The sequence below is a fragment of the Epinephelus moara genome, chromosome 23, assembly GCF_006386435.1.
Source record: "Epinephelus moara isolate mb chromosome 23, YSFRI_EMoa_1.0, whole genome shotgun sequence".
NCBI lineage: Eukaryota > Metazoa > Chordata > Actinopteri > Perciformes > Serranidae > Epinephelus > Epinephelus moara.
Window position 1 is genome coordinate 10,827,443 of NC_065528.1, and position 13,410 is coordinate 10,840,852.

The 13,410-nt window shown below is 41.7% G+C and overlaps 1 protein-coding gene across 6 annotated transcripts in view; it reads left to right on the plus strand.

The window, feature by feature from the left end:
• The window catches only part of dock4b (dedicator of cytokinesis 4b), a 166,532-nt gene that overhangs the window by 98,231 nt on the left and 54,891 nt on the right, over positions 1 to 13,410 (plus strand). For all 6 annotated transcript variants that reach the window (XM_050036421.1, XM_050036425.1, XM_050036423.1 and 3 more), the window contains exons 20-25: positions 2,106 to 2,206; positions 3,143 to 3,224; positions 4,534 to 4,704; positions 7,722 to 7,911; positions 8,519 to 8,655; positions 11,621 to 11,755. In XM_050036421.1, the coding sequence (XP_049892378.1) occupies positions 2,106 to 2,206; positions 3,143 to 3,224; positions 4,534 to 4,704; positions 7,722 to 7,911; positions 8,519 to 8,655; positions 11,621 to 11,755 (816 nt within the window). The remainder of the gene's footprint in view (positions 1 to 2,105; positions 2,207 to 3,142; positions 3,225 to 4,533; positions 4,705 to 7,721; positions 7,912 to 8,518; positions 8,656 to 11,620; positions 11,756 to 13,410) is intronic.

Consider the following 13,410-nt stretch of genomic DNA (forward strand, 5'->3'; position numbering starts at 1 on the left):
TGATACAATAAGTATGTTTTAGCAATGTATATTCACCTGAAAATAAGAATTGCTGTGTTTTCATTACTAAGAATGAGATGTTTATATCCACATATGGAGCAGGTCCTTGTCCATGAAGTCCACCACGTTGCTTCTTCATGCTTCTACAGAAGCCCAGAACGGACAAACTTAACATTGGCTACGTTTTTATGTTGAACACCGTGGTTTAAAACAGTTTTCTAACCTGAAACTGCTTTATACAGTGTTTTTACCGGTTTAAATCACTGGATCCATTTGTTTTGGAAAGAAAGAGACCTCTGAGGATAATTTGGCTCCTGTTAAAAAAAACCCAAAAAAACCCCCCTGAACATCTGGATCTTAAATTATAAGGGAAAAAAGGTGAGCACACATTAGCAGGCTAGAGGCCTGTCTGATACAAGCTGAACAGCATCGGAGAAACACTGATTTGTAACGTGAAACTCCTTTAGTCAGTGTTTTACTGGTTTTAATCACTCCGTCTGTTTGTTTTGGAGATGACGAGACCTCTGCGGATAATTTCAAGTAAAAACCTCCCAACAGTGAACACTAAACGAATCCTAACCCAATGTTCACACATTGGAGAAATTTCAGTTTGTTGCAATCCACACTCCTCACCACTAGATGGCACTAAACCGTACACACAGCTCCTTTGAGTCTTAATTGTTTTCCTCATGCTTTTCTTTTGGACACATGTCTGAAATTAAGTGAACATAAAATGATGCCCAGATGTTGTATATTCGTGTAGTGTCTAAACATTTTACTGTTTCACTGTGGATGTACCATATAGCTGTTAGCGTTTGAGGTTTAATGTTAAGGTAAAAATTCTTATAATCAAGACAATTTAAAAAGTTTCTTACTGTTTTTTCATTTTATCAGGTGTCTTTATACTTGCTCATATTTGTTCATATTTCTGAGATTTTTTTTACATCTAATTTTTCTTTTGCTCTTTTTATATGTTTATATTGTAGCATTTTTCTTTTACATACTAATTATTTTCTTTTTCAGTTTCCTTATAATGTCTGTATGCATATATACAGTATGCACAGAGAAATTATAAGTTGTAGAGCAACTGTGATATCCTCTGATTCCCCCCCAAGGACCAATAAAGCATTTCTGATTTAGTTTTGCTAGCAAAACAACATTCACTTCAAATGATGTGTTTTGTTTGCTTAAAGAATTCTTCACCTGCAAAATAACATTTATTCACCGTGTGTTAAGTTTTTCTTGAAAGCCTCCACTATGAATGGAAAATCCATAAAGAAGATTCTTGATGAATTGGAGTCACTGGGGCCCAAGTTTAACAACAGCAAAACTTATATAAAAACATCCATTTACAAACTCTCACAAAACCCCTGCAGTATAATCCAAGTCTGATTTATCCAGTTGTACACTCAGTACTTCTCAATTCAGTGTCTCCCTTTGACAGATGAATATTTGCTTCATCATGTAGCTCCAATGACAAGCTGGAACAAAATGATACAGAATTTTACTTGCAGACCAAGTATACACTTTCATGGCATAAGCGCTCCCCAGCAGGATAATGCACCATGCCACACTGCAGACATTGCTCAGGAATGGCCAGAGGAACATGACAAAGACCTCAAAGTGTCAACCTGGCCTCCAAATTCCCCAGATCCCAATCTGAATGAGCATTTGCGGCACGTGCCATTACTCCATCTCACAACCCACTGGACTCAAAGGGTCTGCCGCAATGCCCTAGTGCCAGACACCGCAGGACACTCCCAGAGATCCTGTGTTCATGCCTTGACAAGTCAGAGCCAAGTCTGATCCAAGGAGGCCCCACCTTGGATCAGGGGTACATCTGGGGTACCGGCACATCACAAGAGTCCTTGAGTGGATTGGGACCTGGGAAATTCGAAGCCAGGTCGACACCTTGAGCTTTATGTGACGCTCCACAGGCCATTTCTAGACAGTCTTTGTGGTGTGGCATGCTCCTTTTTTGTGCTGGGGGCCCACTGCCATAAGGGAGTACTGTTGCCATTAAGGCGGGTACTTGGTCTGCAACGGTGTTTGGGTGGGTGGAACATGTCCAGTGGCAAATTGTAAAATGTCTTCTTTATTTCCAGGTCCATATCATCAACCTCCTCCAGGACAGCAAATTCCAGCACTTCAAACCAGTCATGGACACCTACATCGAGAGCCACTTTGCCGGAGCTTTGTCCTATAGGTACGTGCTATGAGCGTACAACAGCAAAGCCTCATCCGTATATTATATTCTAATGACATGCTGTATCACATGGGCAGGCAGGTCGACCTGCGTCAGCGCTGAGAGGCAGCTCTGCTCAGCTCTGTGCTGTGATTCAGTTGAGAGGAGCATGAATGAAATGCATATGGTGCCCCCTGGCTGATGAAATATGAAATTGTGCTTGGTTTTTTTCCTCCTCTACCTCCTAATTTCTTCCGTCACATGCATACACACACACACATATAAATACGCACACATACTCACAACCTGCTGTTCTCACCGGCTGTCTTCTTCACACTCTCTGTACCTGTTAAGATATCGTGCTGGCGCTGTCTTCCTCTCTTTTTTCGGTCGTTGCACGCACCCACACAGAACGCTGTTGCCACATCCATCTGCTTTAAACTCTCTTACCTACGTGATATTGTTTGATTAGATGTGTCACACCTTAATTAATTGACGGAGAAGTTATCTTAAGTTATTAAGAGGGAATCAAGATGCCATCCAGTCCTGATTAGGATGAGACAATCATCTCGTTCGGTAATCACTCTCTGTCGTCTTTGTCACCAGCTCACTGTTGCACAAAGAGATGCCTCTCTTGAAGTCTCCACTAATTTAAAAACTGAAACAAACAACAGATTTTTATTTATTTTTTGTCCGTCATTTCAAAATTATTACTCTCAGCTGGAGCATTTGAATCAGCTGTATTTATGAAAAACTGGCAAACAAATGGAATTTTCTCTGAAATTGATTAAACATGGTATAATGAAGTGTTGCATTTCAAAACACTGCATTGCCTCATCTTAAATCCAGTGACAGAAGCTATGTGCGACGTAGCCAGGGGTGAGTAGTGATAGTGTGTGTGTGTGTGTGTGTGTGTGTGTGTGTGTGTGTGTGTGTGTGTGTGTGTGTCTTCTCCAGGGACCTGATCAAAGTGCTGAAGTGGTACGTGGACCGCATCGTTGACGCAGAACACCAGGATCACATACAGCAGGTGCTCAAGGTGAGGTGTTTGCTCCTACACACACACATGCACACACAGGACACACGCAAAGGTGATGTTTTCATAAGACACAAAATCATGGATATCAATCACAACATCAACACAGATGCATCCACAAATACAAACAAACAAACCTGCTCCCTCTCACTGTCACTCCTCCTAATTTGCCGCCGCGCCCCCCTCCTCCATCAGCAGCGAATACATTGCGCCACCATTCATTATTCCCCTCTATCTATTACGCTGCATGCAATTTTAATCAGCAGAAATGCAGTGCCTCTGGTTGTTGGGGATCCACATCACATTATTCTAATGACTCATGCAGATGCGGCGTCAGAGAGGCACATTGCGGCTCCTGTACTGTGGTTTTCCATTTATCATTCACGCAACACGTTCTCCACCAGAAGTAAATGTTACTCTGTCATGCAGTAAATAATAAATGAGACACGCCGCAGATGTGTGTGCAAGGTTTTTTCTTGTACAGTCTGAGTGATTTATAGCATGTCTTTTGTTGTTTTTTTAGAGCACCTCCTTTAGACACATTTAAAGGGGAACACACCCTAAATTAAGGGTTCTAATATATTATTTACATGGCTGAGGAAAGTTCAATCAGTATTTGTGAGCATGAGCTTCTCTTTGTCAAAGCCAGAAACTAGAGATGTAAGTCTCAAAATTGTGATGTCATCAAGTCAAGAGACAATAGCCCTTTACACAGGTGTGATTTTAGGCAGCATGCTGGCATTGCAGAAGCAAAAGAGGCATGATGTGTATGAGGTAATGCAACAGTGTCGGTCTCTAGTTTGGCATATAACATATGTCCAAACAATAACGATGGCATTACTATGGCAATAACAATCATTTACCGTCTGTGTTATATGGCGGCTGATCTCGTCCTCTTCTCAGAAGATAGAGCTCCGGGACGTCATTGTTTTCCCAATTTGGGGACATTTTCAGCAGCTGTGTCTCTTCTATGAGTTAGCCGCTAACTGCTATCAGCTACTTTTTAAACCTCTCATGCAAAACACATCGTCAAAATGTCACAACTATGCCACCCATGATCCCGTCCCGCCGGCTGTCCCCTTTACACAGAAGTAGCACTGTTGGAGTTTTCTGTCATTTCAACACAAATTCACACCACTTTTTGCTTTCATATAAACTGAGTCATAAGAGTCAAGCTTTGGGTGACATACATCAGAGACAAAATTTAATGTCACATAATACCTTTACTATTTTCACTGGAAGGAAAGCCTGACTTTTTTTTTTTTTTAATCACAGGACAGATGATTAACAACAATATCCTTTTTTCCTCCAGGCCAGCGAGTACATCTTTAAGTACATCATCCAGTCTCGCCGGCTCTTCTCATTGGCCACAGGAGGCCAGAATGAGGAGGAGTTCCGAGTCTGCATCCACGAGCTCTTCATGTCCATCCGCTTCTTCCTGTCGCAGGAAAACAAAAGCACCAGCCCCGTCGCACAAACACAGGTTTGTATGTATGTCTGTGTGACATGCATATACATGTCTCTAATGTTGTCATCAGTGTGCATCTCTATGTGCACTGATGTGGATGTGTGAATCTGCACCTGTTGGTACTTGTGCACCACTTTATGTTTTCCTTCTAAGGGAGTCCTGTTAATGCAGCTGTGATAGGTGAGAAATTGTCTGTAATTGAATTTCATGCTGCCAGAGGCAGGGGCTGGAGTCGGAATAGGCATTTCTGTGGCAGCTTTTCCATTTCCGCTGGGAGGTCTGCACAGCAGGGCGGCCGCCTTCACTGATTTCGAACAAGCAAACCAAAACAAACAAGCTAAAGACGCCGAAGATAATCCTAATTACACACCAGAAACAGATGCCTGTGTGGTTTTTTTGTGTGTGTATTTGGGCGCACTTGTAGGGATATACCCACATGTTTTGCATCTACTGAACCTGTGTGTGGATCTGTGATCTGCTTTCATCTCTTCTTTTTCTTCTGCCCTCGCCATGTTCTCCCCCTCTTCCTCGTCATCTCTTGTTTGGCTCTTTTGTATTCTCATTTGCCTCTTTTTTCCAATCACTTCTCTTTAGTCCATTAGAGTCGTGTACTCTTTTAATTGATTAAATCCCAGGTCGCGCTCAGCACTCAAGTCAGACAAAACCTTCGCATAAATGTGTGTGTGTGTTCATTCCCCTAAGTACATTAATAATCCCCTCTCTTTATTGCTTTGTTTGCCTCACCCATGTGCCCTCATCCTGAACATATTTTTGTTCTAGCATTAGAGGAAAATTTCATCGTTTGCATAACTTCATCTGGTTTTCTTACCACAGCTCATTTGAACAATTGTAACAGTCTCCTCAAGAGACTGACAGTCTTGTTTTAAACCCTTCAGTCACTTCTGTAATTATTTTACCTCTCTTTAAGGCCAAAAAACAAGTGTAACATCGGCTTTTCCACTTGTGCCCTCTCCACGCTGTCTGAAAAGCTCCACTTCAGCCCTCCACTGACTCCTGATCTCGACTAATCTGTATTCTCAACACAACAGTAGCTGTGGGAAGATGCAGGCCAGGCTAATGTTAATCCAAGTTGATCTGTGACATGTGGGCACACACACATGCTGCCTTAACACACACAAACACATACAACACAAGCCATGTAGCTGTAATTTACCACCTGTAACTAGTTTTCATCACAGGATGATGTAAAATCTGATGTTTTGAGCACCTACACACACACAGATAGCAGACACCATTTCTTGCTAAAACCTTGCTAAAATTTTCCCTTCTAGACACAATTGTCAATAAGAGTTTCTGCACAGATGGCATTTACCTTGGGGAACTATTGTGTTAGGGAACAAGTGGTTTGTCTAAACAATTAACACAGGATTTCTCAAGCTTTTCTGGCCCGTGAGCTGATTATTACCAAGCGGCAGCCTCTGGGGCTGAAAAACGGAAGCCAAGACGAAAGTCCCAAAAAATGCAGTTCCATTTGAGGCAGGCTCCAACAGCACGTCAGTCCCCAAAGACCTCCATATTAAAATGCTCAGTTTTACAGCAGAAACAAACATGTTTACAGCCTGGTACAAACAAATCGCTATAGTTAATTTACTCCTTCATGACAGCTGTACAGGGGGTCAGTTTTTATACACTCTCCCATTTAAGTGTTATTAAGGCAGGGGTCTTCAACTTTTTTCAGACCAAGGACCCCTTAGCTGAAAGGGACAGAGCAGGGACTCCTTACCACATATATTGTATGAAACTTAAATTAGATTATCAAACAAGAATTTGCAATCTTTTGCAACGTTTGCTTGTCAGATGTTCAGTTTTTCTGTAAAATGTTTTATTTTTAATGTTTTTAAGCCTGTTTTTTTGCGAGCAAAAATTAGCAGTTGCTCTTTCACAGTTAACCAATGCTGTAAATGCGCCATGCTAACCAAGCTGCCAGCTAGCAATAGGGTGAGCTCCACTCTTATATCCAAATATGTTCACTTCTGGCTCCAAAAATCCAAGATTCAATGGCCAAACACCAGAAGCTTCAAAACAGGAGTCCACAAACCAATAGGTGATGTCATAGTGGCTACGTGCATGACAGTATATGATCATGCTGTTATGTATGTGTCGTGGACACAGCAGTTGAAAAGATTACAAAGAAAATCATGTAGTTAGAACATAATTAGTGTTTATGCTAATGAAAATATCAATCTTCTATGACTGTTATCCGAGTCTAGACCTGACCTTACTAGAGAAACCGTTTGAATTAGCCATTATCACTGAGCAGTCTTTAATAAATAGCAGTGTTTTGAAGCTCCTTTTTCTCAACCTGAGCTGCTCCTTTGTCAAAAGTAAACACCTGTGACATTGAAACACAATGTTGCTGATAAATGGCGTCTGTCCTCTCTGCCAGGGTTTCCTGGAGAAATGACAGTAGAAAGGAAAAACAATGAGACAGTGACTCACCTCCCTAGATTTTTAGTAATCTTCATTTTTCAATTGTGCTGCGAGAATCTGACAGAACTTGTCAGAAAGAAGAAGCATCAGACTGAGAGCTACAAACAAGCCACCAACAGCAATCCCACTGGAGTAGCCCTTAAATTTAATCCACATAATCCCTGACTGCCAAACAAATTCACTCCAGGCTAATGATTCATAGCACAATGGTCGACATTTACCTTTGTTTTCCAAACACAATGGCACGACGGCTCTCTATAAACACAGATGTATATGAATACAAAGAGTATTATGTGATGGTTGCCTTTTCTTTTATAAAACGTGACAGAATTTTGTGTAATGAACTCTTTCATCCAAAGCCCAATTTGTTATTGACAGTTTTTCCCATTGAGCTTCACAGCACTTACACATAATATTACAACATTTTGTAATGCATATTGAGTGGAAAATGTATAAAACATGCATATTTTTGCAGTTGGAATGATTTTGGCTGTGACAAAGTGGTTTCAGTCAGAGAAAAAAAAAAAATTGACAGTTCAGTTTATCCTCCAAATGACTGATCATCGCCCCGTTCTGTCTAGGCGGTGTTCCTGCGGACGTTTCCAGCTGTTTATGGCGAGCTGTTGAAGATCTTCACTGTGCGAGAGGTGGCCAACTTTGTCAGGGAGACGCTGGGCAGCCTGCCCACCGCCGCACACGCCGACTGCCTGGAGGCTGTCAAACTGCAGTGCATCGCCAAGACGGTGGAAAGCCAGCTTTACATCAACCCAGGTAAAGACTTGCTCACACAAACAGATGCACAGTTTGATGTGAATACATAATTAAATCTTGTAAACACACTGAAAACCCAACGCGGGAAAAATTTGTGAGCAAATAACACAAACAGAAAAAAAAGCGTACAGATTATGAACAGAGGAAAAATAAACAGCACAGAGAGAAACAAACAGATTTGAACAACCATATTTATCCCCAAAAAGCAGATAATAATCAGTCATACTTTGTTTTGTGTGTTTGCCTTGCATCACGTACAAACAGGCTGTTTGTCCATATCACACTGATGGGTTGCGCACTCCTGTAGTGAAATCATTTGAAAACACACCTCAGCTAATTGTCACCCTCCAGAGTACCTAAGGGTGCACACTGAAGCAAATTACTGTCAATTTCTAGCATGTTCCCAAAGGCTACATGTAGCAAGACAAACACCCCTCATGCAATTCACATTAATGTTACCCACAGAATTACATTAACATACATTTAATTAGATTTAAGGAACATTTTGCTATTGTGAACGCAAAACGAGAACTCATACAGCCAAAAAGAGTGTGTTTTCCTTTGGTGTTCATTTGTCTTTGATGTGTGACAACTGTGTGTGTTGCAGAGTCACGGTGTATCCTGTTGCCGGTGGTGCTCCGTGTCCTTCAGGCACACATGCAGGAGCAGAGGGACCTGGTCATGTGCGCCCGCATCCTCACCAGCATGCTGTCCCTCATCAAGAAGGAGGAGAATGGCACTGCGGTGAGTGTTACAGTGGAAATTGGCTGCCATTACACAAGCCCACCTCATTCTCAAAGGGGACCTATTAGGCTCCTTTTCAGGTTCCTAGCTGTATTTTGGGTTTCTACTAAAGCATCTTTACACGCTTTAATGGTCAAAAACACTTAATTTTCCTCATACTGTGTGTGCTGGAACATCTGTATTCACCCTCTGTCTGAGACAGTCCATTTTAGAGCCTGTCTCTTTAAGCCCCCCCTCCCTAAAATGCCCAATCTGTTCTGGTTGATCACTGATTCTGGGTCTTCCGCATCTCTGAGTCTCTGTAGTGTCATTACAGTCGGGTGAATGATTGTAACAGAGTAAAGCAGCACTGTGAAAAATCACCAATATGATCCGAAAACAAGGACAAATTAATATCAGCAACCAAGTTTACATGTTTCCCTGACATGAGCATGTAGCTACATGTAGCAGTGTACTTGCAGCTGGGGAATGACTTTGTAGAACGGCACTTTCTACGGTGAAATATCACCAATAAAGCTTCTAAACCAAATCTTCACAATTTAACATGTTCCAGTAGGAATATGACCCAAAATGGGGGAGTAATTAACAGTAATAGCAAATCAAAATTTACATGTTTCCCTGACATTAGCACGTAGAGATATGTTGCAGTGTGTGTCATGTAAGCACTTAAGCCACCGTTTCCCCCTGAGCAGTATGGTACAGTTCACGCTTTTGTTCTGTCTCTGCTGTGAAAAGTTGTGGATGGTACCAATGGGGCCATTCCGTACCATCTCCATTTTTGGTCACCCCTTCTTTTTGGGTACCTAGCACACAGAAAGTGTTAAAAAAAATAAAATAAAACGTGGCTGAGCATCGTTCCTGTGGGCTTCAGCAACACTAAATCCTTGAGCTTGCCTGAGAAGGACTGCTATTTTTAAATATCCCATGGAGAGAGTCTCTCACTGCAGTCTGTTTTATTTTGTCCTGAAAATGACGGCATGCAACTCCGTTCTGTGGACGATAAACGGGGTACAGACTTCCCTCTGTGTCACCGGTAATGAGGAGACACAGTTAGCCCTGAACAGAGCAGTGAGTGATAACAGCCCCGCCCACATTTAAGAGTACTGTTTGCGGTGGTAACTCTAGGGTCTAGGTACCATGTCTGAACGGTTACTTTTGGTTCCAAAGCTACCATACCGAAAGTGTTTGGTGGAAACGGGGCTTTAATGTGCCAGTAACAGGTGACCATATAAAGAAATCAATCATGAACTGACGTCAGTTTAGAAAAGAACGTAGGAGTATTCAGAACACTCTGAAGCCTGAGTTTTTTGCTCACAGAGATTAACGTTTACATATGTTTATCTCATTATTCAAAACTTTTTTGGGAATGTGCTTATTTGGGCATACTTGCTGAGTAGGTTGACACCACTCTCATGTTTGTATATGGACTTTAAAGCTACTGCAAAGAGCCAGTTAGCTTGGTTTGGCACAAAGACTGGAAACAAATATATGGCTAGCTCTGTGACAAAGTCTTTGGAGTATTGGGCATTTGCATTTGGGATTACAGGCTGTTGGAGAAATTGGCATTTTATCCACTGGGATATTTTTCGGACAATGGGGCTCTGGAATTTTGGGCCGTCGGAACAATGGCATGGCACCAAATCTTCCTATCCCTGGGCTAAGCTAACCAGCTGCTTCATATTTAGCATTCATACATGAGAATGGCATGCATCAATCTTCCTATCTGACTCTGAGCAAGAAAACAATCAAGCGTTTATTTTGAAAAGTTGAACTGTTCTTTAAAGCTATCGTGCGTGCGTAAAAGATAAGTGGCATTTACATTCTATAATGGACGAAGTCTCTTCATACCTTTACATTATCCTGTACAGTTAGAGTGAATTTAATTTACTACTCTACAAGACTGTACGAGGGAATCACCATCCATAATAAGTGGAAAATAACTTTAAAGGAAGTCAGAGCTAAAGGAATTAGTCTTACAGCAATTTCCTTGCCAATGCATTGCAATAGCAGATTGCTTTGTTGTGTATATGGTCAATTAGTCTTTGTAACAAGGACATTGGCAGCCGTGCAGTTCAGTAATGAGACCCATCAATTTAGCAATGGGCATTGTTAGAATGGCAGTCACTTAGAGCTGCGTGTGTGTGTGTGTGTTTGTCTCATTTGTGTGTGTGTAGCAGCTCGGGTTGCCTGACTTGCACTGTTCGCTGCCAGAGGGGCAGCTAGTGGTAGCACACACACACACACACACACACACACACAACACACACACACGTACAGAGTGGCACCACATCTAAAGGGAAGTGACAGCCAATGTGCCAGTCTGAAGCTCCTTCTCATTATCGCTCTGTCCAAAACCTGTCTGTCTTGTCAGGGGTAGAGACTAGAGGGAGATATACACACACACACACACACACACACACACACACACACACACACACACACACACACACACACAAACACACACACACACCAGTTTATCCTCCACTCTCTTAGGGTTGCTTTTAATCTTAAACTGTCTCTCTCTCCTTTGTATTCCATCGTCTTTTATTCTTTTCCGTTCTCCTCTTTCTCTGTGAATTTAGACTTTCAAAATGTTGCTCTTCGCCTTGAAACTTCTTATTAGTCCCCAAACTTACTGGTTCAAGGCTCATTAAAACTGCGATGAAAGTAAGATTACAGGGTAAGGAGTGCAGACTTTGGCTCTGAGGCAGAGTGACGTCGACGTTGTCGATCACGGTTCAAGGTTGTGCCGACAGATAAACTCAATTAGAATTCAAATTAGTCAAGATAAGTTAAAGAGAACGTTTATGTAACTCTGAGAGAGAAGTATCATCGTTTCAATTTCAGGCATCGCACATCTTAGACTTTTTAGACTCACAGTTTGGCTTTCTTGTCTTGTATTTATTAATAAAGTGAAAATAAAGTGTCCCTGTTGCCTGTCACTCATGTCATGTCCTTTGTGCAGGAGCCGGTGGTCTCTGAAGAGGTGGAGCTAATTGTAGAGAGCCTGCTGGGAGTTTTGCTGAGAACCATCCTGGAAATTAGCAACCGGCCGCAGCCTGCTGGACCCACCATGAGACTGCAGTTCCAGGATGTCACTGTACGTGTGTTACATTGTGTGTCTGTCCGTGTGTGTGTGTGAGCTTACCTCTGTAAATTGTTTTGGGACTTAACAAAATGTGCAGGAGTAATTACGGATTCAAAATTAAGTTGCTGCTGTGGCGACTAATTCCACTAACATTATTAACATTAATGGCAATAATTAAGATTTATAATACAGCACTGCACAGAGAGGGGAACGGTGAAGTGGATAATAATGAGATCATCATCACCGGGTGATGATGGACACTCAAGGAGGGGTTGTTCCACTTGTAGTAGCTCTGCTAATGTTACTGCAATTGTTAGTGGTTGCTAATAGAGGTTAATAAAGGGCATTCTGCAAATATGATATAACAAAGTGCTTCCTTTCCTGTTTCCTACAGCAAAGGATATAAAGGATAGGGATGGGCATTTTAAGTAATTTCCTTTTTCTATTACTCACATTAAATTATAATAGAGTGCTCACAAAAAAAATCTAACGCAAGAATAGAAATGCAAAACATCCAAAAATGGTAAACAAGTGCAATGAAACATATTTTTGAACAGCTAGGTTTTAATTAGTCTATTAAACCATACATTTACGTAACACAAGTTAACTTTTGTTTATAGATTTGTTTTGTTTTATTTTTTAACAATATTTAAATGAAGGAAATTTGTGCAAGTTAGAGCTTTAGCTTGTGAACTGTGATGTTTTTTGCCCAGTGAAAATGCAAGTGGTGTACAGTCTCAAGAGTTGTGACGTTTGGACTGCTCAGAAGTGGGCGGGCTTAGAGTTTAGCACGATACAGAGCTACAGCAGAATGTTGGTTACACACACACCTTCCTCGCTGTTAGATCAGGAGGAGGACGAGGGCGAGATGAGTGAATTAAAGCTCAGGGACATTGTCTTGGAAATGAAAGCACAAGTGCCCTACTATCTCTCTCCATTTAGCTACTACAACCCACTGTTGATAAAGCGTTGTTTTATATGACCTGTGTGGCTAAATAGTCGCCTAGGGGTTGAGTCTCATTGACACCTAATTTCGAATGAAAATGGCCAATGCGATTGAAAATTCAATCCGATGTAAGGGGTTGGAATATTCTGTTTCTATTTCCGAATGAAAGAATTTCTCGCACTTGTATACACTCATTCCTCTTTAAGTTCATTCCGGTCTTTCTGCGCATGCTCATTTCCTTGCCCTTCTGGCGCGATGACGTATATAGCACGCTCACAATTCGTTGCACTAACCGGTTTCCATTCGCCAAAGCACGGTCTTCTATCTCCTTTCTTCGCCCTTCTCCCTCCCTTCTCCTCCACAACAGACGAAGCATTAGCAGAACAAGGTTGTTGTACTGCTGCTTCAAGAATATAAGCAAAACAAGCCCGAAAAAGGCACTAAGAACGGCGGCGTCAAGCATCTTGTTATCCGGAATGAGGACTACAGTGTTTTCTTCCGGTAAATGTAAACACGTAACATCCACCCCGCCATCTATCCTATCCGAAACCTTCCCTGCCCCAAACCTTGCGCGAACCCGAATACAGGCGATTAAAGGGCGATTAAACTGATCTCCCGTGTAAACCCTCATTCAGAATGAATATTTCCCATGTAAACTACCTGGAAAAACTTTAATTCCGAATGATTTCATTCAGATTTATTTCATTTCGAATGAGAAGCC